At 52.6% G+C, this 23,368-nt stretch overlaps 12 protein-coding genes across 12 annotated transcripts; 4 read left to right on the top strand and 8 right to left on the bottom strand.

Moving 5' to 3' along the window:
* Window positions 1–548: 548 nt before the first annotated feature.
* VTN31DRAFT_1858 (uncharacterized protein) lies at window positions 549–1,217 on the bottom strand (the record flags this gene model as incomplete). Its single annotated transcript, XM_069401961.1, has 1 exon — window positions 549–1,217. One exon carries the CDS (start codon window positions 1,215–1,217, stop codon window positions 549–551), a length of 669 nt encoding a protein of 222 aa, XP_069257487.1.
* A 40-nt stretch (window positions 1,218–1,257) lies between these two features.
* On the bottom strand, window positions 1,258–1,743 carry VTN31DRAFT_1857 (uncharacterized protein; the record flags this gene model as incomplete). The annotated part of the gene is made up of 2 exons (XM_069401960.1): window positions 1,258–1,514; window positions 1,575–1,743. The coding sequence occupies 2 exons, from the start codon at window positions 1,741–1,743 to the stop codon at window positions 1,258–1,260; spliced, it is 426 nt and encodes a 141-aa protein (XP_069257486.1).
* Window positions 1,744–1,856: 113 nt separating this feature from the next.
* Window positions 1,857–2,489, top strand: VTN31DRAFT_1856 (uncharacterized protein; the record flags this gene model as incomplete). The annotated part of the gene is made up of 1 exon (XM_069401959.1): window positions 1,857–2,489. One exon carries the CDS (start codon window positions 1,857–1,859, stop codon window positions 2,487–2,489), a length of 633 nt encoding a protein of 210 aa, XP_069257485.1.
* A 1,573-nt stretch (window positions 2,490–4,062) lies between these two features.
* Window positions 4,063–5,787, top strand: VTN31DRAFT_1855 (uncharacterized protein; the record flags this gene model as incomplete). The annotated part of the gene is made up of 1 exon (XM_069401958.1): window positions 4,063–5,787. The coding sequence occupies one exon, from the start codon at window positions 4,063–4,065 to the stop codon at window positions 5,785–5,787; it is 1,725 nt and encodes a 574-aa protein (XP_069257484.1).
* Window positions 5,788–6,114: 327 nt separating this feature from the next.
* VTN31DRAFT_1854 (uncharacterized protein) lies at window positions 6,115–7,622 on the bottom strand (the record flags this gene model as incomplete). Its single annotated transcript, XM_069401957.1, has 3 exons — window positions 6,115–6,238; window positions 6,300–7,060; window positions 7,113–7,622. 3 exons carry the CDS (start codon window positions 7,620–7,622, stop codon window positions 6,115–6,117), a joined length of 1,395 nt encoding a protein of 464 aa, XP_069257483.1.
* Window positions 7,623–8,477: 855 nt separating this feature from the next.
* Window positions 8,478–9,443, bottom strand: VTN31DRAFT_1853 (uncharacterized protein; the record flags this gene model as incomplete). The annotated part of the gene is made up of 2 exons (XM_069401956.1): window positions 8,478–8,905; window positions 8,972–9,443. 2 exons carry the CDS (start codon window positions 9,441–9,443, stop codon window positions 8,478–8,480), a joined length of 900 nt encoding a protein of 299 aa, XP_069257482.1.
* A 705-nt stretch (window positions 9,444–10,148) lies between these two features.
* VTN31DRAFT_1852 (uncharacterized protein) lies at window positions 10,149–12,638 on the top strand (the record flags this gene model as incomplete). The annotated part of the gene is made up of 3 exons (XM_069401955.1): window positions 10,149–10,777; window positions 10,827–10,887; window positions 10,944–12,638. 3 exons carry the CDS (start codon window positions 10,149–10,151, stop codon window positions 12,636–12,638), a joined length of 2,385 nt encoding a protein of 794 aa, XP_069257481.1.
* A 675-nt stretch (window positions 12,639–13,313) lies between these two features.
* VTN31DRAFT_1851 (60S ribosomal protein uL11) lies at window positions 13,314–14,025 on the bottom strand (the record flags this gene model as incomplete). Its single annotated transcript, XM_069401954.1, has 4 exons — window positions 13,314–13,327; window positions 13,384–13,708; window positions 13,772–13,926; window positions 14,022–14,025. 4 exons carry the CDS (start codon window positions 14,023–14,025, stop codon window positions 13,314–13,316), a joined length of 498 nt encoding a protein of 165 aa, XP_069257480.1.
* A 342-nt stretch (window positions 14,026–14,367) lies between these two features.
* Window positions 14,368–17,021, bottom strand: VTN31DRAFT_1850 (uncharacterized protein; the record flags this gene model as incomplete). The annotated part of the gene is made up of 7 exons (XM_069401953.1): window positions 14,368–14,392; window positions 14,446–14,639; window positions 14,696–15,793; window positions 15,851–16,321; window positions 16,383–16,677; window positions 16,733–16,863; window positions 16,929–17,021. 7 exons carry the CDS (start codon window positions 17,019–17,021, stop codon window positions 14,368–14,370), a joined length of 2,307 nt encoding a protein of 768 aa, XP_069257479.1.
* Window positions 17,022–17,687: 666 nt separating this feature from the next.
* On the bottom strand, window positions 17,688–19,298 carry VTN31DRAFT_1849 (uncharacterized protein; the record flags this gene model as incomplete). The annotated part of the gene is made up of 3 exons (XM_069401951.1): window positions 17,688–18,449; window positions 18,503–19,053; window positions 19,109–19,298. 3 exons carry the CDS (start codon window positions 19,296–19,298, stop codon window positions 17,688–17,690), a joined length of 1,503 nt encoding a protein of 500 aa, XP_069257478.1.
* Window positions 19,299–19,829: 531 nt separating this feature from the next.
* On the top strand, window positions 19,830–20,647 carry VTN31DRAFT_1848 (uncharacterized protein; the record flags this gene model as incomplete). Its single annotated transcript, XM_069401950.1, has 2 exons — window positions 19,830–20,001; window positions 20,088–20,647. 2 exons carry the CDS (start codon window positions 19,830–19,832, stop codon window positions 20,645–20,647), a joined length of 732 nt encoding a protein of 243 aa, XP_069257477.1.
* Window positions 20,648–21,717: 1,070 nt separating this feature from the next.
* Window positions 21,718–22,805, bottom strand: VTN31DRAFT_1847 (uncharacterized protein; the record flags this gene model as incomplete). The annotated part of the gene is made up of 2 exons (XM_069401949.1): window positions 21,718–22,251; window positions 22,329–22,805. The coding sequence occupies 2 exons, from the start codon at window positions 22,803–22,805 to the stop codon at window positions 21,718–21,720; spliced, it is 1,011 nt and encodes a 336-aa protein (XP_069257476.1).
* Between the last annotated feature and the right edge of the window lie 563 nt (window positions 22,806–23,368).

The raw sequence follows: 23,368 nt of genomic DNA, 5'->3' as shown, positions 1-23,368 counted from the left end.
TGCGGGCGTAATCAACTAAGCGCACTTCTCGAGTTTTACTTGTAATAATGCACCGTGCAGACTACGTAGGAGGAACGAATGCCTAGAACGAGAAATCCTTGACTCTGCAGCTGGTGACGCTGTCAGTCCCGAGTGTGGCGGGAAGGTCATTGAGTGATGTCAGCCCTGTCCCGAAGGCTTCTAGCGTTGGTTCGAAGACCCTTTTCAACCATCAGGCCAGGTGTGATGATCATCGTTGCCTGGGGTAATTGGGTGATGTAGTTCCTTGTGGAGGCTGATGGTACGGAGGGTACCCAGGCGGGGTGAATCTCTGGTTCCCCAGTTTCAGACGTATATAGTCGCCTTCCTTAGGGCCCGGAGGACCGAGCGTTGGCTTCAGCGTGCCGCCGCCGTGTGAGTCGTCGCTGCCAGATGGCTCGTTTGATCGACCGGTTCTCGCTGACGGGTCAAGAGGGGCATCAGCATCTGTCCTGTCGGTTTTCTTCGTAAATCATTCCGGTCCGGACACTTGCTGCTCAACAAGCGCTCGGGCGCAAGCGTTGCGGTATTCATCGCGCTCCACCATCAAGGCCTCGAGCTGGGCCTCTGCGTTGGACTTGTGCTCCGCAAATTTGTCCTTCATGCGGTCGACCTTGGGTGAAGACTGGTATTTGCCGTGACGAGTCTCCCAATGACTTCGCCAATGTCCTCGTGCGCGGCCTTTCGGAATCCGCCGTAATCACATTGACGAACTCTTGCCGCCGGTGAAAATTTCGTGAATTATGACGTTTATTGGGCTCTGCCGTCGAATAATTGATGGATGAACAATCGTATGGGACGGGGAGTTTTATCTCGGGCCGTATAGTCGGCCTGTTCCAACATGGAGGGCGACGTACTCCGATCATTGCGGTCAGCAGATTGAGTTTTCTCAATAAGTCGATACGTGGCGCCAGCACCGCTCCAATGAACCCGGTAACCCATGCGTATGTTTGAACTTCTTTCACATGATTCAGTGACTGGCCATGCCGCAGAAACAATAAACGGTTCAAAATCGTGAATCCACGTACGACTCCAGCTGCTAAACGTCTCCAATTGGAGACAGGGGAGTCGAGAACTGCCACCACGACGACTGCTTTTGCATGAGTGAGTCCTGCTCCTACCGCGGATCGAGATGCAATCGGCTCGGGCCCCGCTGAGTCTTCGTCTGAGTCGGATGACTCGGAACCTACGGAATCCATCACCTTTGGCGAAACTGAGCCAGTCGAAGTCGAGGACGACTCAGGCAAGTTTCCGGCACCTGAACAGATCGCAATTATGCATCTCACTGACTATTCCAACAGGAACACAGGAAACAACCGAAAGCTCCAACGACAAGGGGAAGGCACCCATCCGTCGTAGGAAGAGGACATGAATTTGCCATTTTTCGGCCGCCGATCTGTTGTGATGATTGCAATATATTTTTTTTTTCCAACTCTCAACAGCCCTCGCTTTCAATGCTGTACAGTACGTTGTAACATGCCTCAATTGTGTCGTACCTTGTCCCCTCGTTTGGGCTCAGGTCAGCTTGCTGTTGCCTACCTCTTCGTATCACATACCAACGAACCCCCACTCACGTCTCGATATAAAATTTCTCGAACCCTTGACTCCTGCTCTGAGGAACATCGAGAAATTTGGTCTCTTCAGGTTCCAACTCTTGCAAGATGGATATTTGCTGAGCGAGACACCCAAAAAACCAGTTGTGGATGTATGTGGCAGCGTGGGCATTGCTCACCAAAACGGCATAATGTACTCCGTACTCCGTCTTCCGTCCACCGTACGTAATATCCCGTACTTACCCCGTGCTCGGTACCTTAACCAGCCCTTTCCATCGTTGCACAATGCCGGCTGAATTCGACGAGACGATCCGCGCGCAAGCTCTGACTCTGGCCGAATTTACGTCTATGTCACACCTAGAAATAAGCGAAATCACTGGCATATCGAAGAGCAGGATATCCAGGATCGTCAAAGCTGAAAAGGAGCGTGGCTTCCACCCGAAATCGACAGACAAACGCGCAATCGTTCGTGACTACGTCGCCGATAAACCGAGATCAGGACGTCCCAAGACCGTTACTGCCGATGTTGAGCAAAGGATTCTCGACACGGTAAGGAAGGACTGCGCCGGACGTGAAAAATCATGCGAGTATCTCGCATCTGAAGCCGATATTTCTCGTTCCTCAGCTCACCGAGTACTGAAACGTAACGGATTTAATTCGGTCAAGTCAACTAGAAAACCGGGTCTCTCGAAGGACGCAAAGCGGGCTCGACTTGAGTTTTGCAAGAGACATCAACATTGGACACTTGAGGACTGGAAGAATGTGATCTGGTCTGATGAGACGTCCGTGATATTAGGACATTGCCGAGGTTCTCAGGGGCTCTGGCGCACGGCCCCAGAGGCGAACGATCCAACATGCATCCGACAACGCTGGAAGGGGTATGGCGATGTTTATTTTGGGGCTGTTTCTCACATATGATAAGAAAGGGCCCTGCCACATCTATATGCCTGAGACATCTCATGACAAGAAACTGGCTGGGCGCATCATCGACATCGCCAACAAGCAGAGAGACAAAATTGTTGAGGAGGTGTGGGATTTCAATATGAGGGAAAAAGCACTGCTGCGCAAAAAACGAGGCCGCAAACCCATGTGGAAATTCACTGCAAAATTGGGAAAATTGATTCGGAACTCGAGGGGAGGTGTCGACTGGTACCGGCACCAGACGGTAAGCACATAAGCTGCATCATCAACATTAGGACATGTGACTAGCGGATCATAGGAGGTGCTAGTGCCAAAACTCATTCCTTTCGCCAAAGAGTGCATGCGCAACCGACCGAACACGATTGTGCAAGAAGACAACGCCCCTGCAAATGCCCATTTTTCACAGGAAGAAGTTTACGATTACTTCGAGGTTCAGCGCCTTCTATGGCTGGGGTAACTCACCGGATTTGAACATGAGTGAGCCGGCATGGTTTCGGCTGTAAGAGGAAAACTACCGCGCGAGGTGTCCCAAAAAATCGGAAAGACGCGAGGGAGGCTTGGCTCAAAGCAAAGAGCTCCCTCAAGATCAAATCAAGGGTGGATTGAACGGACAATTTGTCACATCAAGGAAGTCATTAAGCTGGGAATACGAGGAAGGCCGTTCAGACAAAAACGACCGACCTTGTGCAGGCCAAAGAGTCAAATTTGTCAAAGCGCGTTCTCTATGAATCCCATGACGGAGACAACCCTTGTCGGTGTGAAGATTGTGGAAGAGAGGGGCCTGAGCTTGATTGTGAAGATGCTATAGAGTCTGAGTCTGTTCATGGTGAAGATACTGGAGACAAGCGTGACAGTGGCTGTGTTGAGGGAGCTGGGGAAGAAGACTTTGAGGAAGTGATCAAAAAGATTGTAGAGAGAGGATGAGGTTACAGTATGCATTGCTGAATGAACAGAGAGTTAATCCTGAAGATAGGACTACTCTGTACACAGCCATTACATTACATACCTAGATATTGTACGGAGTACGCTTGTTAACTCTAACACAAACTTAACCTAGGTTGGGTACCTACCTGCGAATCCATTGTTTGTGCAGTTAGAATAGATCACGTGCTGAATCACGTGCTCCGACCACCCAATTACCCTAAACCCCGCAATCTGAAAGACCGGACTCCAAGATTCCAGTACGAGAGTCTGGAACGAAGAGAAATTTTGCGTTCATCGCTGCCATGGTAGCCTATCAAGATCGCTATGGCTATCGTCCCTGGCTTTGAACCACGTCAACGGATGCCCAGACATGGCTCAGTGGCTTGTGGCAAGGCCGCAAGGGCGGTACATTAATTGGATCATTTTGTGAAGGAACTTCTGCCGAGGAAAAAATGGGAAAAATGGGCTCTGTGCCCTAACCTCGTTGCCGAGTCCCGTAATCGTAATTTCCCGAATAGGCTAAGTCAAAGCACTTCGCTCAGATTTTTTCTTCAGTGATAAAGAATCAAATGCCCCTCCCATGTCCAAACTACAACCTTGAGGATAGCAGGCGAAGACAGCGCGACATCGAAGCTCCCCCAAAGTGATGGGGACCAGTGGGAAGCCCGCCAACGGTGAAAAAGCCTCGCCTGTCGAGTGCCTGCAAGAGGTATCGTCTCGGCTGTATACGCAGGATCCTCACAACCCGCTTCTCTACATAGAACGTGCGCAGCTTCATTCACGGCTGCGCTTCCCTGATTTAGCGGCTGCCGATGCCTATCGGTCGCTGATCTTACTGGAGAGTGTCGTTGATCCGGAGGACTCTGACTATGTGGCGCGACGGAGATCATCCACCCATGCGGGGCAGATGACCGCTGGGGACGATGATGAGAATGGCGACGAAGTTCACTTTGTACAAATCACTCGGGAGGAGTATGACGCTGCCATTGGCGACGCGTACGTACTTCTGGTGACCAATCTGGCTCGAACTGGGTGTCTGCAAGATGCCTACGACTATGCCACCAGGGCAGTCGCTCATCTTCAGGAGCTGGAATCGCAGTCAAACCGCAGCCAGGCGGACCCGATTGCACGCCTGCGGTCATGCGCTGAGATCATCGAAAAGCATTACCGGAAGACGAACCCTGATGGCGAGTTTAAGCCAGGCTCCCTCAGCGACCGGGGCTCTGCTCGTCGAGTCCTCTACCCTTGGAACCACCACGAACCGGATCGCTATTCTGCTGAAGTGATAGCTTTGTTGAACGCGCGGCTGCAGGAAGTTGCCCCGAAATTGGAAGTGCGAACGGTGGAGCTGCCCGCGTTGCACGACGGTGACACTGTCAAGGATGGGAAGTCCTTTCAACTGGGCGTTTTCGCGAAGGAGGATTTGGCACCAGGGGAGGTCATTCTGAGAGAGTTGTCCGTGCTCACAGCAACCAGTCTCTTGCACGATCTTCGGTGCGATGCCTGCAGCGGTCCTCTTCCGGAGCCACCGACTACCAGCAGCAGTGCTTCTGATGATCCTGTTGTTCCTCGGTCTGTGGCGTGCGATGGCTGCGAAGATGTTATCTTTTGCAGCCAGCAATGCCATGATATTGCACAGGAAGCCTATCACGCGGCTCTCTGTGGTCGGGAGGAGCTCGAGTCGTTTGGGAAGGAGGTGGACGATTCCAACAGGGTAGGCTATTTGTACTTTCTCCTGCTGGCAAGGGCCATCGCCATGGCTGCCACGCAAGATATTCACCCTCTCGAGCTTTCGGAGATCAAGTATATCTGGGGCGACTTCCATCCTTACATCGAAGAGGAAATCGCGGAGGACGACATACAGCTCGGAAGTGAGAAATCCGAACCACTCCCATTCTCTTTCCAGTTGCATATTGTGCAACCCTTCCGTTTGCTGGAAGCAATGGGATTGGATCCCTTTGTCTGTCTCGAGCGGTACGATACATGGGTGCTGAACACTTTGTACGCCAAATTCCGCGGCGTGGCATCCGGTCACCTTTCCCGCTGGGATGGAAGACCGGATCTTTGCTGCGTGCATCCCCTATGGGGCTTGGCGAACCATTCATGCGATCCCAATGTGCGCTGGGAAGTCAAGGGCGATACCACCTTCATTGTCCGGAAGCCCGAGGAGAGGGTCACTTGGGAAAGCAAGCCAAGCGAGGAGCTCCAGAGGCACGAGGGTATCCGGAAAGGCGAGGAGATCATGAGTCACTACTGTGACGTCGACCTGGATCTTCCGAGAAGACGGAGGTGGGCACGGAACATTCTTGGAGGTGATTGTGTTTGTCCACGTTGTCTGTGGGAGGAAGCGTTGGAGAGCAACTCTGCTTGAAAATAAAAAAAAAGATTCATGATGGTATTTCTGTGCCGAGAAAAATGTAAGTACTCGATGACTCTGCTGGTGACATGACGCCAAGTTTGCCAGGAAAAGTGAGGAAGAAAAAATTCAGAAAGATTGCTCTGAGATTTGGGTTCAATATCTCATGTCAATGATGTCATAAATCATCAGCGTGTCCATCGTCATGATTCATATCGACCAATGCAAATCGAACAACATGCCAGTCTTGTCGAAAAGAAACCAATCAATCTCGTAACACATAAGATGTAATAGTACAGAACAATGCTATCCAGTAGCAGCTTCCCTCGACTATAATATTGACTATTTCGCATGATCCACTAGCTCCGCGTAAAGATCAGCCGGGATCTTACGCACAAAGGATACTGTCAGGCTGATAATTTTCTCCGCGTCGAGGGGTGGAAATGATCGGAGAACTTTGTTCGGACTGTTGACACCGACGTCAGAAATGTTCGAAGCAAACCAAGTTCCAGAAGCCAATGGCCTACCTCTCGCTCTGCATTATCACATCGCGCATTCGGTTCAGCTGGGCCACAATGCACAATATGTTCAAATGCGGCCCGTACGCGAACAAAAAGTCCCATAGATGGAGCACCTCGGGCAGCGGAGGGGTGCAAGCACACAAGGTAAGAACGGACGGAAATGCGTAGAGTTCCGCATACATGCCCTTCGAGAAAAGGTAGTTGGAGAGCTTGGGGTCGACGATCTGCAGACATTGGTCGACCAGGCGCAGGCCCCGGTGAACGCCGTCCATCGCCCCTCGCACATAACCGGGACATTCCTTTGTGATGAAATAGTAAAACAGGGCAAACGCTTCGACTTCGCTGCGGGCGGCGTAGAGAAATGGTGCACACAACACGTTCATACCCTGCACGTAGATGGCAGACTTTGTCTTGGACTCATGAGTTCCGGGCACTTGGCCGTACTCAGCCTCCGGCTCCTCGACGATGGTCGGGGGATTGTCAATGGCCAATTCCAGCATCTCCTTCCTCCGCGAAGATGGTCGAGAGTTAGGCTTCGCTTCTTGGGCATCATGAAGCTTCCAAGCTACTGCATTCAACAGTCGAATCAAGCTGGCCTCGGTTACGCGACGCTTGAATAGAGGATCCGTGGCAAGGGTTCGAAAAGTATCGTTCCGGATCTTTGCGTATGCCGGCGAGCGGCCGCGGTGGACGAGGGCAAGATACTCATCGGTTGGATACGGTGGGATGGCCAGCAGAGCTAGCCACAGGTATATTCGATACGTGGACTTGAGCACATATGAGCACCCATTGTAGCCATGCAGTCAGAAAGTCACCTACCATTCCATCGCTGTCGGCATCCACCCTGTCCGACAGAACCAGCAGCCTCAGCTTCTGTAATGACTCCCGAAGTTTCCCATCGCTAGGACCGTCCCGCAACAGAATTCCGAGATTAGACCGCCTGATCATATGGCCCGCAGAGCCGGCCTTTCTTGCTGATCGCTGAGGCCTGGGCGCTGCAGCCTCTTCTGTGGCCAATGGCGCTGAACGGTTGTGGCTTGACCCTGCATCGCTATTCGACCTGGGCCGTCGACTTTGTCTGTTTTGGGCTGGAGACTCCGCGGGGGCTTGTTGCGGGGATTGGTTATTAGACTTGTAGTACGAAGCCCTCGACGTCGACGTCGACGTTGGCGGCGGCTGTTGCGATTGGAAAAACGCCGCGGACGAGACTGAAGGCAGGGTCTGGTGGGATTGGAACTTGCGTACTCTTCGGGGTGATGGGGGATCTGCGGTTGTTGATGAAAACGAGAAACGGTTGGTGTTTTGCGCCGACGGTGGACGGGACGTCATGGCTGGGCGCAAGCAGCCAATTGCAGCATCGGATGGACGATACGATGCTCTTGCTCAACCGGATAAGGGTCGATGCGGAGGTGTTCGAGGAGGTCCGTGAGGTTGCCCGGGAATGTTGATGTTTGCGTTGCTGGGGTTGAAGCTCAAAGACGCGGAGGGGCCAGGCGGAGAAAGAGAGAGCGAGACAGCAACGCCGACTGCACTCAGCTGAAGAAATATGACAAAAGCTGAGGAATGTTTATCTATCTGGCGCCAGTTATCACTGTGCTCTCTATGCACACCGTAGCTAATGCCTGGGTCAATCAAATCACTGCGAGCATGCCAAATCACAATCCATGGGATCCAATTAGTATGGCCCCATCGTTGATCGACTGCAGGACCCAACCACCCACACGAAGCACGATAACAAAGCCTTGCGCAATTCATGCCATATATGCTTGTGACGGGCTAGTGGCTGCTCTCGTTGACTCTAATAGCGACTTCTTTGCCAGGTTCAGGAGGGCTGACAATCTATTCTTCCAGGTTCCAGGAAGTCGAAGGCGACATTCACGACTAACTGTTGTACCAAAGAGTACTCCGTACTCCTCAAGGCTGTGAGCGTCGAAGGCAAACACTGGATATGCTTTTCATGGAATGCAAGATGCTCGAACGACTCGCATCTTCACAACGTCTAGGGCTGTCATGTAGCCAAGTAAGCTTGCGTTGATCCATTACTGCCGTAGGAACCAACAGGACTCCAATTATAAACTACCCTGTCCACCCAAGTACATGACTTGACATTTTCCTAACCAAACCCCAACGCCGTTCGAAGCCATAAAATCATTCATGTACGTCTCATAATAAAGATCGTCACGATTACGCATTCGCAGCCACTTGGCCCTCCTTACCATTCGCTTGGTCTGAGGAGCCCAAAATGCTGCTGACGAACTCCTGATAGTTGAACACCTCTCCTCGCTTGGACCCGTTGAATCCACTCGATTTCCCTTTCCCGCCGAATGCCCTTTTGCTCGTGAATCCTTGGAGAACTTGATCAATCTCCTTCTCAGTCAATGGCGTCTCCCCAGCGTCCGGATTGGTGTGCAGAAGGGCATCGCGCAGTTCGGCCACGTCGATCTGCCCGCTGTCATCATCGTCGAACGCCGCGAATGCATTGAGAAGCTCCCTCTCGGAGGACAACGGCGCCAACAGGGTAGAAAGCGTGTTCAAAAAAGTTGGGAGATTCATAGTCTGGGGTGAGCCGGCTGGGAAATATCGCGAAAGAGTGCTTTGTGAGGGGTCTTGACCTGTCATTGACGGGAAATTAGAATTAGTGTCCGGCAATCAACGCACATTGTCGCGGGGATACGTACCGAGATTGGAGAGCACGTCGGCGATGTCATCTCGATTCACATTGCCGTCATTGTCCCGGTCCAGAACCTGGAAAGCTTCTCGCATATCTCTCAGCAGTGCCGGGGGCAACCGCGATAATGCGTCATTGTTCACAGCCATCGGGCGGGGCGATCGAGGTCGCATTGTGGACGATGGGCTTCCCCGTGCCTCTGAACCGCGTGTGGGCGACGGCGGAGGTTCGCGGAATCTCGGGGAAGCTCCCAGCTTCTCATTTTTGTTTGTCACCGTCTCCTCATCTTCTCCGGCAGTATATGTTTGATTGAGTTTGCTCGGTGATTGGATCGGTGTGTGATTTTTCCCAGGTGAACTGGTAGGAGTTGTCGGACGGATCGCTGTCGGGGGGGATCCCGGCGAGGACTGGCGACGAAATGGTGAGTTCCGAACCGAATTGAAAGAAAGTGGCGAGTGCTTGAATGGCCCGCTGGAGCTCATCTGCGTACAGTTTAGTTTGTGCCATTCGAAGGGCCGAAGGAACCACCTTACTGTGTTAATATTGTTCACGGCGAATATCTGCCGCAGGATCCCGAGTTACGTGGAGAAATGAATCCGGAATGTGCATCAAGTTCGACAGTCAACTCATAGTATTTTGAGTGCGTCGATTGTTTGTTCGTTGCTATCGAGCTGGTGACCTCGGCAGTGATAGGTAAACAAACGGAAAATAGAAATTCCCTCCCGGATGGAGTGATCGCCGATATGAGACTAACCAGAATAGGCTAGAGTCACCCACGGAGCTTAAGAGAGTAGGCTCACTGTGATTGGCTGAACGGCCAAAGCCATGGGAAAGGGACATGATCGTCCAGCAATGCGCATTGGGCCGAAGAAGAGGGGACAGGCGTCACAGGCCAGCATGAGTAGACGACAATTGATACGTTACAGCGCGTTCAATGTGTGATTGATCTCCGGCATGATTATTCGCAAGGCTTTCTAGTGGTACGTGGCTAGAGGCGCAAGGGGATCAGGAATACTCCGTGTTTCCGTACGAGTACTGCGACGTCGCGACATAGGCGCTTCCTCTGAGATCCGAGCCCATAGAACGTTGCTGGCCTCCGTTTTGTGACAGTGCGCTGCTTCTTTTGAAGGGGAACATTTCTGAGACGAGGAATATGACCAATCGGTTCTGAGTCGGCGTTCCGCACAATGTCACCAACGTTGTCTGCCCAAACTGGCCAGCACGAGCGAAAAGGGTCGCTCCCCTCGGCCGCATCGTCGCACTCACTCAACAATGGCATTCCGCGGTTGTCCCCGCCGGCCTCGTTCATTCGGCGATCACCGAGCACTTCACAGCAGGTTCGGCGACGGCCATCCGTCGAACACCCTGATCTGCTCCCCAAGAATGGCCGACGGCGCCGGTTTAAGTCCCAGTACCCGATGAACTCCTCAGAACGTCATGTCGAGTATATACTGGTCGCGTCGTTTCACATTGATCGGGGCCCGATTATGGAACATCAATACCCAGCTCCCATCAGCGGGGACGAGAGCATGCTGGCGGAACTGATGCTTCCGGATCAGACCCACGTGCGGAGTCAAGATTGGACCATCTTTTTCCTACACAAGGATACCGGGACGGACGAGGAATACGATGCGCAAGTCACGGGCCGGAAGAAGAAACGCAGGGACAAGCAAAGAGGCTCTGGGGAGGAAGGGCATATATACGACGACACCGAGTCGGATGATGAGGATAGTGAAGACGAAGAAGGGGGCGATGGTCCCCCTCTGATGTATGTTTTGAATCTGGTGAACACCAAGCAGGACACTTCTGCCAAGAGGTACGGTTGCCTGATTGTGTTTTGCGCATCTTTCTGCTGATTGAGACAGAGGTGCTGTGGTCAAGGCAATGGCAATCTGCACACGCCATCCGTTTCTTCATATATACAAGGCAAGCGACGTCTCGACACTATATTGATTATATGCTTCGTTGCTGACAGCCACAAGCCGTTGCTTCTTCTTGCCCTAGAGGATTACTTCAAGTCCCCCTATCCGGAGACCCTTGCAACGTTGTATGACGCCGTCAATGCTATGGACTTGTCTCTTATGCCACGATTCTCTCTGCTGGAGCGGAATATCCTGCAGGCCAGTGACTCCAAAGACATGTTCATCGAGAAATTCGAGCGAATGATCGAGCAGCGCATTGAAGATGAGTCCAAGTCAAGCAACGAAAGTGTGTCGGAATTGAGGTGTCGTTATGTTTTACCACGAGACACGCACGAATTTGAGACCAAAGTGATGTACAACAACGTACCCATTCCTGTCAAGGTGCCCACGGTGGTTTGGCCGGAGCATGTGGGCGATTTTTCCCTGATCAAGCTCATTCAGACTTTTTCAACACCGCACTCGACGTCACCTCAACCGTTCACCTTGCATCCACACCTCACAACCAGTGGACAATTTACGCACCCGATCATTGTCCTCGTGAATGCATTACTGACGCAGAAACGGGTGATATTCCTTGGCCATAATTGCCCGTCGGGGGAAGTGGCCGAAGCCGTCCTCGCCGCATGCGCGCTGGCCTCCGGCGGAATCCTGCGCGGCTTCACCAGACATGCTTTCCCGTACACAGACCTGACCAAGATCGACGAGCTCCTCAAGGTGCCAGGCTTTGTCGCTGGGGTGACAAACCCTACCTTTGCGAACCATCCAGAATGGTGGGACCTGCTCTGCGACCTGTCCAGCGGGCGGATGAAGATCAGCAGCCGGATTGACCCTGCGCCGCTGACAGAAGAGTCCAGGGCCTTCCAGCAGCAAGTTGCCGCGACCCAGCCAAGCGGGAACAACTCGCAGCAGACCGATTTCACGGGCGACAATGCTTTCATGGAGGATGTGCTGCGGAGCATCAACCAACGGCACGGCGAGGGGGCGATCCGGTCTAAGTGGCGCGCCTACATCCACAAGTTCACGCGCGTGGCGGCGGCCTTTGAGGAGACGGTCTACGGCGCGTCGGCGTTGTACATCATCGGGCCGTCCGAGGACGCGCGGACCCACAACCCGAGCAGCGGCTCCAAGGCAGACCCATCTAACCCGGCTTCACTGCGCGGCCACGGGTACGTCTGGCCCGACGAAGCGAGCAAGAACCGCGAGCTTGCCGCCTCCGTGGCACGCATCGAAGGCTGGCGCAACACACGCTCCTACTACGCCTTCATCCAGGACGTCGCCGCGACGTACCACGCCGCCACCCCGATCAAATCGCTCGACCTGCAACACCACCTCGACCGGCTGCGCACACTGAAGCTCTCCCCCGCCGAGTCCGGCGACATCTACCTGGCCATTGGTCACGCGGTCCGCGACTACGCCGGCATCTGCCAGTTGCTCTCAATCCTGCCGGAGTCCCAGGCGGGCCTTTTCTACGTCAGCCTCGGCCTCTTCCATCCGGACCCTGCCGTGCGCGATATCACGGTCGACCTGCTCGACCGCATCTCCTGCCATGAGGTCGGCCGCCATTTTTGGAACCATCTCGGCCGGTTCGCCAAGTTGGCCTTTGTTCGAATCAAGCGTGAGCGGGACGGTGATGCCGGGGTGAGTCTGGATTTGCTGGGGGATCCATTTGGTAGTAACAGCGCGCTCCGGGAGCCGCAGCAGCGACCGGCGCTTGCGCGTACCACGACGAATGAGTCGTTGCAGCGGAGGAGTTGATCTATTGTTTTCGTTTGTCCGGTTGTGCCCACGTACATTTGGAGTTTGGAATACACCTTGATTGTACATACCGCGTATCTGTCATGAGTTGGCCATAATGTCAATGTCTAATTCTTTCCGCCCGACGAGCATAGAGTGGAGAAGGTATTAATGGAATTCAACCGTTTGCATTGACAAAACTATCAACGTTCAGCCATCTAGTCTACGTCCCTACACTCGTTGAGCTACTGTATGCATGTCGACCCAAATGGATGGACCACCATACCCACACCAGGAGCGGAAATCCTGGCAAAGAGGATGAGGGTGGTGAGTAGCAGGTCATGTCAATCTTCTTTGCACCAAATAAGCCCATACTGTGGATGTAGATTCCGGGCAAGCGAGTTGCTCGGAATCTCAGTATTGGCCAGAGTGTCGGCAAAGGTCTTTTCCGCTTTTGAGGAAAAGAAAAGAAAGCAGGACAGGTAGGAAAAGGGATAGATGGAGGCAATGCTTCGCACCGGGGTATATTCAAACATAATCAACAGGGAAAAAATGAAGTCATCGCTCGTGAGCTTTTTGGATTGGCTATTCTGGTAGGCGATCGATCCTCATATCTATAGCACTGCCGATGCCAAACGCCCAGTGACCGAATGGACCCTTTTTTTTCGTCATCAAAATTATGACATTGCGTTCAGTTTACTCAGCGGGAACTAAAATAAAGCTTGTCAGCATGAATCACATAAATGATGTAGGGAACAGAACGTACTGTCAATCTCGCCCGCCTTAATATCATCGCTGACATCCTTGGGGCTGCGGCCATCAACCTGGCAACCGACGGAGAAAGCGGTACCCAGGATCTCAAGGACGGTGCCCTTGAGCTCCTTGGCCATGCTGCGAGAGCGCATGGTGCGCGCAATGTCAATGATGTCATCCAGTGGGATGGACTTGGAGTGCTTGATGTTCTTCTCCTTCTTGCGGTCACGCGGCGGCTCCTTGAGAGCCTTGATGATCAGGGAAGAAGCCGACGGCACCACGGAGATCTGGGCCTGACGGTTCTGGATGGTGAGCTTGACCGTGACACGGAGACCTTTCTGTTATAAACGGTTAGCCATTTCAAAACACACACAACAAGCACAGGAAGAACCGAGACGAACCCAGTCACCAGTCGCCTTGGCGATATCTTCACCAATCTTCTTGGGCGACAGACCCAAGGGGCCGACCTTGGGAGCCAGTGCAGACTGCGCACCGACTTCACCACCTGTCACCCGCAGGTGGATGATCTTCACCTCATTGGGGTCGAACTTCGGCGCTATTCAGCGACGATACATGTCAGTCGAGGAGGATTTCTTTGGTTTTAGGTATGTAGCCAAGGCATTGTGCCTAATCCATGGAGATGATACTTACGCATGGCTAGTGCGAAAGGTCGTCAATCTTCCACGGATTTTTTGATCGATGGAGGTGTGATGGCGGAAGTAGAATTTCGGCGGCGACATTTTGAGCTAAGGGGAGCTAAGCGAAATTTTAGTGGATGACTAAGAGCCTAGGCACATGACTTAGGGCAAACCCTAAAGCTGGGTATAAAAGTCACGTGATTCATTTGGCACTACAGTACGAGGATACCATTCATGCATGCGATTGATTAGAAACAACTCTACTGTACTCGATTCAAGCAAAGGAAACGACAAAACCGCGCTAAAGGTACATAGAACCCATACGAAAGCACATATCATGTGCAGCAGTCCACACAAGTCTAGTTGGTTCCAGAGACGGCAAGCCTGAGAGAACAGTCAGTACCCAGATCGGACACGGACCAAAAGGAGGAACCTACTTCATCAAATGTTCCAAGAACGTCTGTAATGACACGTCATCAGTAAAGATAGTTTGGGACGACACAGCCCCTCCATAGCCCCCGGTTGAATGAGTCGTGGATGGGTTGAGCTTGGACAGGAGGAAGCGAGCCTGAGAACCACCTGCATCGCAGATGATGAAACGCGGAAGCGGGAACCGGTCGGCAATCAGTTCCTGCCATAGTGTCAGCAAACATTCAAACTTGCATCAATTTCAAGATCCTAACGTACCCTTGCATCCTCTTTCGGTTGCTCCAAGATCGCCCGGAAGTTCTCGTAGCCCTCCTGATCCTGATAACCGGCCTTTCTCCACTCTGCTATAGTCTCGCCATGGAAGATAAGGATATGGAAGAAAGTGTCGAGGAGAAGGATGTGTGTGGGTTGAATAGAGGCCGAGTCCAGGAGTACTGGTTGGCTGCCCTCGTGCTCCAGCGAGTACGATTCAAGAGTAGGCTGAATCATGATCAGGGAGTTCCCAACGTCTTCATGATTGAGCACATGTCGGTAAAAAGCGGTTTCATCTGGGGAATTGTTAAACACCTGCAAGAACTGGCTTCGGCGCAGATGGAACATGAATTGCGGGTAGAGGGTGAAGTTCTTCTCCAGACGGAACGAGGTCGGGTCATCCTTCCGGTAATCGGCAAATCGGGAGCAGAGACGGATGAGCATGCGGTCGACCCACCGGAGCACGTCCGGCCCGTCGTCGACCTCGGCCTTGAACACGGCAATGCGCGACATCAAAACCGCGGCCGTCTCCTGGTCAAACGATTGGGCGATTGCGGGATCTCCAGCTGGCCCACTCAGGTTCCGCGCGATTGTTGTGACTCTGAGATGGAATTGGCCAGACGAGTGTTGGTAGTACGTGAGGAACTGCATCAGGGCACGTTGAGGCCCTTGCTGCATCGGCGGGGGGCCCCCCTGGTTTGCGATCTCGAAGTAAATCGCATAACTCGAGGCCGGGTCAATGCCACACATCTTCCATGCGCATGTGTTGCCAATGCCGCATTCGGTCTCGCCGACGTTGCTGGATTTTTTGTTCAAGGAGATGGCATGTCCAATAAGGCCCGTCACCTTGAGCTCCTTCGTGGTCAGAACCTCCAACGAAGCGTTGAATCCCATAAGCAAGTTATCGTTGTCATCTTTATCAAAGACCCGAACAAAGGATTGTTTGAACTGGGAGGAAGTAAAGCTGTCCGTCAAGACCATATGCCCGCCGGTATAGTTGGCGAGATTTTTCATCTCCAGCAGGCCAACCTGGTCAAGACACCCGGCAAAAATGTCCACGACGTGGCCATTATGAGCGGCACGTTTCGCCAAGCCATCGTAAAACTATCATGAATCAGTACGGAAAAAAAGGAGCAGATGGTGATAGGAAGGACGACTCACCTTGATAGCCTTCTTGAAATATTTGATGTTATCCCGATCAATGTCGTGGTGGGATCGAATGGGCTCTTTCAGTTCTGGGCCAACGACCATGCCTGGGCCCTCAGTGCAAGGGCCACTGGTGAAGACCATAATGCGCCCACCGGCATTTTGGAACGAAGTTTCAAGCAGCCCAACAGCAACGCTGACAGCGACGCCGGTGCACCTCAACGCTCGCTTGTCATTGGCGACCGGCCATGGGTCGCGCTGCAGTTGTTCGAGGATGTTCGTAATTTGAAACTCGGCCTGCTGCACTGGCAGAAGGAAGCGAGCCGCGGCGCCTTGAGGACGGCCCTGGATCTGGGGACCACCGGGTCGCAGGCCTGGAGCAAGGAGCCCCAGCATCTCCTGCACTTGCTTGGCCGGGTAATCCTTGTGTCCTCTAAAGACATACGACTTGGCGCACTCGCCATACCCCAGCTCGTGAACTTGGGCCTACACATGGGAAGTCAGCGTTTGAACTGCACCGTCATCCAGCGAGCGGATGAATACATACCATTGTCCCATAAGTGATCAACCCAACGAGCGCATTCGGCGGCAGCAAAGACAAGCTCATAATCAGGGTATCCTTCAGGGCCTTGAGACTATCATCCTCCTGGCAGGTGTCCACGACGAAGAGGAAGATTGGCGGAGCAGGGGCTGGGCGGGCCAATCGGTACTCAATTGTCGTGCTCTGCGGGTGAAGCTCTGGAGGGATAGCATTTTCAGTGATATCCTTGTAGTGAGCAGGGAGTGGGTTGCGCATCAAACAAAAGGGACAAATCCAGATGCGAGCTCGAACATCCACGTTGCTGCAATCTGATTAGCAGCAGATTCCCAGGGTATACCGTTGGCGTAACCACATACGCGAAAGGATTGAGAACCGCCTTGCATGGCGCTTTGCACGTGACGGGCTCATACTGCAGCAACGGAGCATCCGGCTTCTCTTTGAGCGGCGTATACATAGCACCGATGGGGACAACTAAACGGGACGCCTCCTGGCCGGGTGTCAGCAACGGCAAAGTTCCGAACGACTCGGGAACCCGAATTGGGTGACACCAACCATCCGAGTACTGGGAAAAGTGTTCCAGCTGAGGCGAATGCCGTCGCGATCTTCGACATCGCTCCACTGATCCTTCAAAGCGTCGTAGTCCATGTTTGGCAGTTGTCCGTTGTTGATAGAGCTCGGAGGAAGTGGGACTCGGATGAGATGTCAAATTCACACGGCGGATTCAATTCTAGCAATAGTCCCCTCGCATAACCGAGGCCAAAAAGAGGCAGCCCCGTAGCAATGACTGATGGGACGGTTGCTTGGTTGACCTGAGGGGAGTGTTGTGGGCGTGTGGCATGAAGCCAGATTACAGCATCCAAGGTCACTGCCGCTTCCCGTAGACGACGGACGCGCTAAACCTAGAATGGTAGCCGTAGCTCACGCTAAGCCTATTTAACGAGGCCACCAGTTTTCTCACTTTTTCTCCTTTTTCTTCTCTCTCCAGATTCGATACATCGCCGATCAGATTTCAGCGACAGCTCGTCAACCTCCATGATGATGTTGTTTTCGCGTCTGGCGTAGACTAACTCACCCGTGGCTGGGCACCTGAATCGGAAAGGTCGTTCTGATTCTTCGTGATGATTTGGGAATCAGCAGAGGTGACATCTTTAGCCAGACTTGTCCGATGAAATTGATGGATTTGCAGCTACAAAAGAGGTGCATCTAATCAGTAGTGTCATGAAGCAACATTCAATATCATTCACAAATTCGACGTTCAATCCGGTCCCGAAACGCCCGAACAAACCAAGCAAAAACATGCCATGAAAGCCCCTAGTCTTTGGATGATGGCTTGGTTGCCTGTTTGAGCATAAAGCTTCGCTTGAAATAGGTATTAGGATGCACAATGGTGTCGAGATCTGTTTGACTCCATGTGCCATTCTCCTTGACCTTCTTGATTTCGTTGCGGTGGGCCCATTCGAACACCCTGTTACATGCGATATGGAATCGACTCTTCTCAACATCTTCTCGAACACCGCGTAAGACGTCACTATCGTTGACTCCCGTTGCCTGGAGAAGCGCAGTAAGATTGTCGATGGAAAAGTGCCGGTATGGACATCCGTGAGTTTGCCTAGTGCCGGGGGCGTTGTCATTGAGGATTTTCTGGCATGAGAAGGGAGGGTAGCCTCGGTTTCGACGATTGGCATCACCGCCAACGTCACCATAGGCATGCCGAATGTTGTATCGGTACCGCGAGTTGAACTCATCATCCGTAAACCCCTTGAAAGCTTGGCGCCAGAAAATTATACACTCGTCCAAGGAGAGGCCAATGCCCTTCAAAAACAACGTATACTGCAGACGTCCAAAATGCTTAAGATGGTTATTCTTGCGCAGTGTCATGTGCAGATTGCGCATGCAGAGAGGAAAGTGCTGGGACAACGTATCAATAGACGCCGCTGTAATGGGAGCGCCCTCCACAACGCCTTCTTTGTCCGAGTAAACAGATTCGGCGCTGCCGAAACTCTTGGAAAGATGGTTCAGTATCGGAGTCAGGCGGTCATCTTCGTCCAATCGAGGCAGGGCGCGGCTCGTCAACTGGTTGTCGTATTAGTTCTCCGGGGAAGAGACAAGAATCCAGGTTCTCTCACCTCCATTGCCCTCTCGAGTCGCGCAGTGAACTCGGCAATAACCATGCTCAACTGCTCCCTGCTCGGCACGTAGGCTTTTCCCTTGCTCACGAAGACTGAACGTCGCTCGACCAACTCGGGGACCCGCTCCCAATCGACCTTGTACCACGTCTCCTCTTCGGGTCTGCGCAAACCGGGCGTTGCATTGGTCAAATGCTCTCCCAGCCTCTGCCTTTCTTCAGCCGTGACCGGTTCCCAGTCCAGATTAAGATTGTCGATGAAGGCCCGTCGCTCCTTGCTGTCGTCCTTTTGGAAACGGAATTTGAACAGCATCGTTTCCGCGCGCACGAAGCGCCGGCGTAGGTCCTCCGTAGCTGCAAAGGCAAGACGGAGAATGAAATGCGAGTAATGGTCCTTTTGCCGCTCATTCTTGAGCTGCTCACTGACAACGCCCGAGGCCGACGACGTGTTCGACGAAAGCGGGAGGTATTTCTTGAGCAGGGGCTCTATGTGCGCTTCCGTTTCCGCGGGGGTCTTGTTGCGGTATGAGCAGGCCTCGATTTCGGCCAACACTTCAACGCGAATCAGTCACGCAGCCGCAGAGAAACCACGATCGCAATTACGTACCTTTTAGTCTGTCAATGGCCCATTGCTCGAACTGCTCAAGGGTGATTTCCGCGGTGGGAGGCACATCGTAGAAGTTCAACCGATGAGGGTAGTCTTGGTGCTTGTACGTTGGCGTTGCGAATTGCTTCTTCTTGTGATCGAGCGTCGCCCTTCGTTTAGGGTCAATGCGTTGGAATTCCTGTCGAATCATGGCCGCAGTCGATAAGAGGAAAGGGATGGCAGCCCACCGTCTGTTGTGTTGTTGAGTTTTGGAAGCACTCATCATGCCGAACGCCGGGACACCGACTCCACGCGACGCGCTCCGACGCGTCACCTATCCGTCACGTGATACTGTCTGGGGATGAATTCACGTGCAGCTCCTTACCCTATGCTTCGGCTACAGGACCGATTTCTGAACGTTTTCTGGTCCGAGGACTTTGTCTGGATCGTATTGCTGCGAGAAAGCATTCTTGCCTGGCCTTTTTGGAATGGAAGGATGAGTTCTGTGTTGCAGTCCCCAAAACTTTGGCACGGACTTGGATTTTCCTGTAAGTTCCCAAATTCACTGCAGTTCCTGTGTTTCTTGCTGACCTCTCGGTTAACGGTAGAAAGGGTCACTGTGTCCCCGTGCATTGCTACATCACTTGTTAACTTTTAGCGATATTCGACGTGTTCGCATTCGATTTGCCAGTCTTTTTGGAATAATTACAGGAAATCACCGAGTCGGCATTGGAACTTGGATATGACCTCCGCCACGCGGCAGCTAAAAAAGGCCGCTCGCATCATCTTAATCGGTGCTCCTGGCGTTGGCAAAGGAACCCAAACGGAGCGACTTCTCTCGCGGTATCCGCAATTGACAGCCATCAGCTCCGGAGATCTCCTGAGAGAGAATGTTCGCCGAAGAACCCCCCTAGGTACGATCCCTCTAATTATCACGACAGCCGAATTCAATGCAGCACAGCACAAATATCGTCTCTAACAGCTTTTAAAAACTGCACAGGCATCCAAGCCGAATCCCTAATACAGGCCGGCAAATTGGTTCCGGACGATGTCATGCTCAAGCTGATATCCTCCGAACTTGTCTCGAGGGGCTGGATTCCGCAACCCGCGTCAACGACGTCCACATCCGCTTCGAGCGCGCCGGAATCCGAACCGTCGTCATCGTTCATCCTGGACGGGTTCCCTCGAACCGCCGCACAGGCAGCCAGTCTCGATAAGCTCGCCCCAATCAACTTCGTCGTTCACCTCTTGACGCCGCCTTCCATCATCATCAAACGCATTGCTTCTAGATGGGTCCATGCGCCATCGGGAAGAGTCTACAATACCGAATTCAACCCGCCCAAGGTCCCGGGCAAGGACGATGTGACAGGTGAACCTTTGACGCAGCGACCAGATGACTCCATTGATACGTGGAAACAACGGCTAAAACAGTTTGAAGAGACGAGCAAGCCTCTCCTGGAGCATTACGAGGCAAAAGGGTGCCTATGGCGGGTTGAGGGAAACTCGAGTGACGAGATTAGTCCCAAGCTCTTCGCCGAGATTGAACGGCGATTTGGATAGGTGTAAATAATGCTCTGTTTTGTATATAGAGTTATACACTACGTCTGCGAGTACGACTCGTGCTCCAAGAGATGAAGATTGATAATTGAAAGCCCGTGTTCGAAACTTCCATGGCATCATATCGTATCCAAACAAGTATGGGGTACAGCCAGGGATGATCCAGCTGCGGCGTGGCGGCAGATTGCCTCTGTGCCATCTCGCAGTGAATCACTTTCCCAATCCATCCCGCTACCCAGAATCTCCGGGGGCAGCTATCAATCACAAAAATGGTGCACTGGGTAACCGTCGAGGGGCAATGGCGTAGCGGTCTGCAACGTTCATGTTGCAATGGCTACGTAGTGGCTGATCTTCCCAGTCTTTAACCCCGTTGCCCTGCTGATGATGGGGGAGTTGTGTTGGTCAGGTCAAACTTGAGGAAGATTCAAGACGGCACCTTCACAGCTTTTATTTTTTATTGGACTCGATCGATTCGTCGCACTTTGCTGAATTTCTTAATCCGCGTTTTAAAAGAGTGTTCTGCCTGTAGAGCTTGAGAAATCGATTGCTGAGTGATGCCGTTGTTGTTCTTGACGATGTACCTGGTGCATCCTCGGTGCATCTACGATGCATCCATGATACATCGGGGCGACATTCGTGTGAATTTGTCCCTAATATGGAAGCTGGTGGTTCGAATCCTGGGTTCGCTGTTACTTTTTTTTTCTCCTCTCCTGCGATACTTCAAGCGCAATTGAGCAAGGCTTTCTCCATCGCTTCGAATCAAACATGACTGAAGAAAGAGTTGACGCATGAGTACATACATTTTTTCGGGTTCTAGCGTGCTCTGATGTACGTACTATCAACATGATTCATCGGCAGCATATTCAAAGATGAGCCCGAGAGGTCATATACATCCCCCTCTTGCTCATCTTCCCATCGTCAAGCTCTCAGGGCCGATTTTGTACGCATCACCGCTGCCTCCAGTACTTGAGATGACATCGAGGCCGACATGACGATGTGATTGTCGAGATTGTCGAAAAGTCATACATGTCGTCAAATCGTAACACATGTCATGGCTCATTCGATACATCATGTTATCGTTCCTTCTGTCCTCGCTTTCGTTGTGCTTCGCGAGACGGCATCAGCCAACTCGTGAGAGTGGACAAAGTCCCTCCTAAACTCTTATCCTGGTAATTTCCGTCCAAGGGATACTCTATCCCCATACGAGTCTTGTACTCCCTAGGACTTTCAAAGTTCTTACCATGGAAATCCTTCCACAGTCCCCTTCCCCGCTGCTTGGCTTCTTGTTCCGCCGCGCGATACGCGCGCTCGTTCTCTTCGCCACCGAATTCCACTCCACTTTTTGCTTCGTAGATCGTTGCCAGGCCGCGCTTCAACATCTCCAGGGACACATCACGACGTCGAAAGGGAGGGAAATCCAGCATATTGCGGACATAGACCGTTGCAATCACACGCTTGTAATGATCAACACGGTGGACATAGGCACGGACCCGACGGTTGAGAAGGTAGGACGTCAACCATTGGTGTGCCTCATGCGCATAGGGTTGGGCAGGACGGCCGAAGTGGGAGAGCTCTGGGGCATCAATCCCTGCAAGACGGATATGGATCTATTTTCGTGGCCCCCAGCAATGATCAAGTTAGGACTACTCAGCGAAAGCAGAAGAAGTAAGTGGGCTCTCCATACAGTCCGGCCCTTCAATTCCTTCTTCTCTGTTGGCACCTTCATCCACGGTAGCCAACCCCATCCGACCAACCGGCCACCAGGCGTGTGATACAACCGGAAATTATCGCCATCCCCAACGCTCGTGACCTGCCCTAGCAAGCTTCTTTTGCGGAAGTCCGCCGGGGAGATGGCAGTCGCTTCGGGCACGCGACGGAGGAAGCGTTGGTGGACATAAACAACGAAGAGAATGCCGCCCGTAAGGAGTACATTTGGAATGAGATTGCGTGGTTCGGTGAACTGCTTCCAGTCGAATGCGTTCAATTTCGAGTTCCAATCGACGCTGGATCGGGACAACGTCGTTCTCTCAGCCTCATCGGAGTCCGTCCAAGGCCAATGGTTTTTCGGCTCCTCCTTTGTGCGCGAGGAGTCCGGGGGTAGCGCAGATTGATCCTCTGGATCTCGCCCTGATCCTGAGGACCATGATGCCCACCAACCCATCCCTGGAAACGAGGTTCTGGTCAAGTACTAGTGATGCCGGATTCCTTGAACGTCCAAACGAAGGTCCGGCGCCAGCCCAAATCCAAGTCTGAGGAACGATTTCTTGGCGCCAAGACATAATAACCTGTGTTTTGGTTTCTCCAATTTTGGTCAAGCGGCGCGCGTCAGCGTGCCTGGATCGCCACCTCGTTCGTGTCTTCCAGAAAGCACGCCAACGTGTCTCGCAGAAGCTTCCCCGACTCCTCCAGACACTGCTCTTTATCTCTGCGGAAGTCAAAACGGATTCACATGTTGCATTTTGCAATGGGCAATAGCCCGATCCGACTTTTGCTGCTGGACTTGATGTGGATCAGCCAGAATGACCCTTGACGATGATACTTCTCGTCTTTCTCCTTCTTACATGTGAGCATTTGCGGATCTGAGAAATACCTCGAGGGCAAGAGACAATGGGAAGAACGGGGCGACACGTTCCGGGTAGTCTGGTCAAAAACAATAGAAAGCCGGTCCAGCGAATCTAGTAAGTCGGGAAAGATTCTGTCATCAACTCCCTCGCCAAAAGGGAA

This window comes from Thermomyces dupontii (assembly GCF_041956625.1).
Source record: "Thermomyces dupontii strain NRRL 2155 unplaced genomic scaffold VTN31scaffold_10, whole genome shotgun sequence".
Taxonomy (NCBI): domain Eukaryota; kingdom Fungi; phylum Ascomycota; class Eurotiomycetes; order Eurotiales; family Trichocomaceae; genus Thermomyces; species Thermomyces dupontii.
The sequence above is the reverse complement of the archived record's forward strand: the minus strand, read 5'-3'. Positions and strand labels throughout refer to the sequence as shown.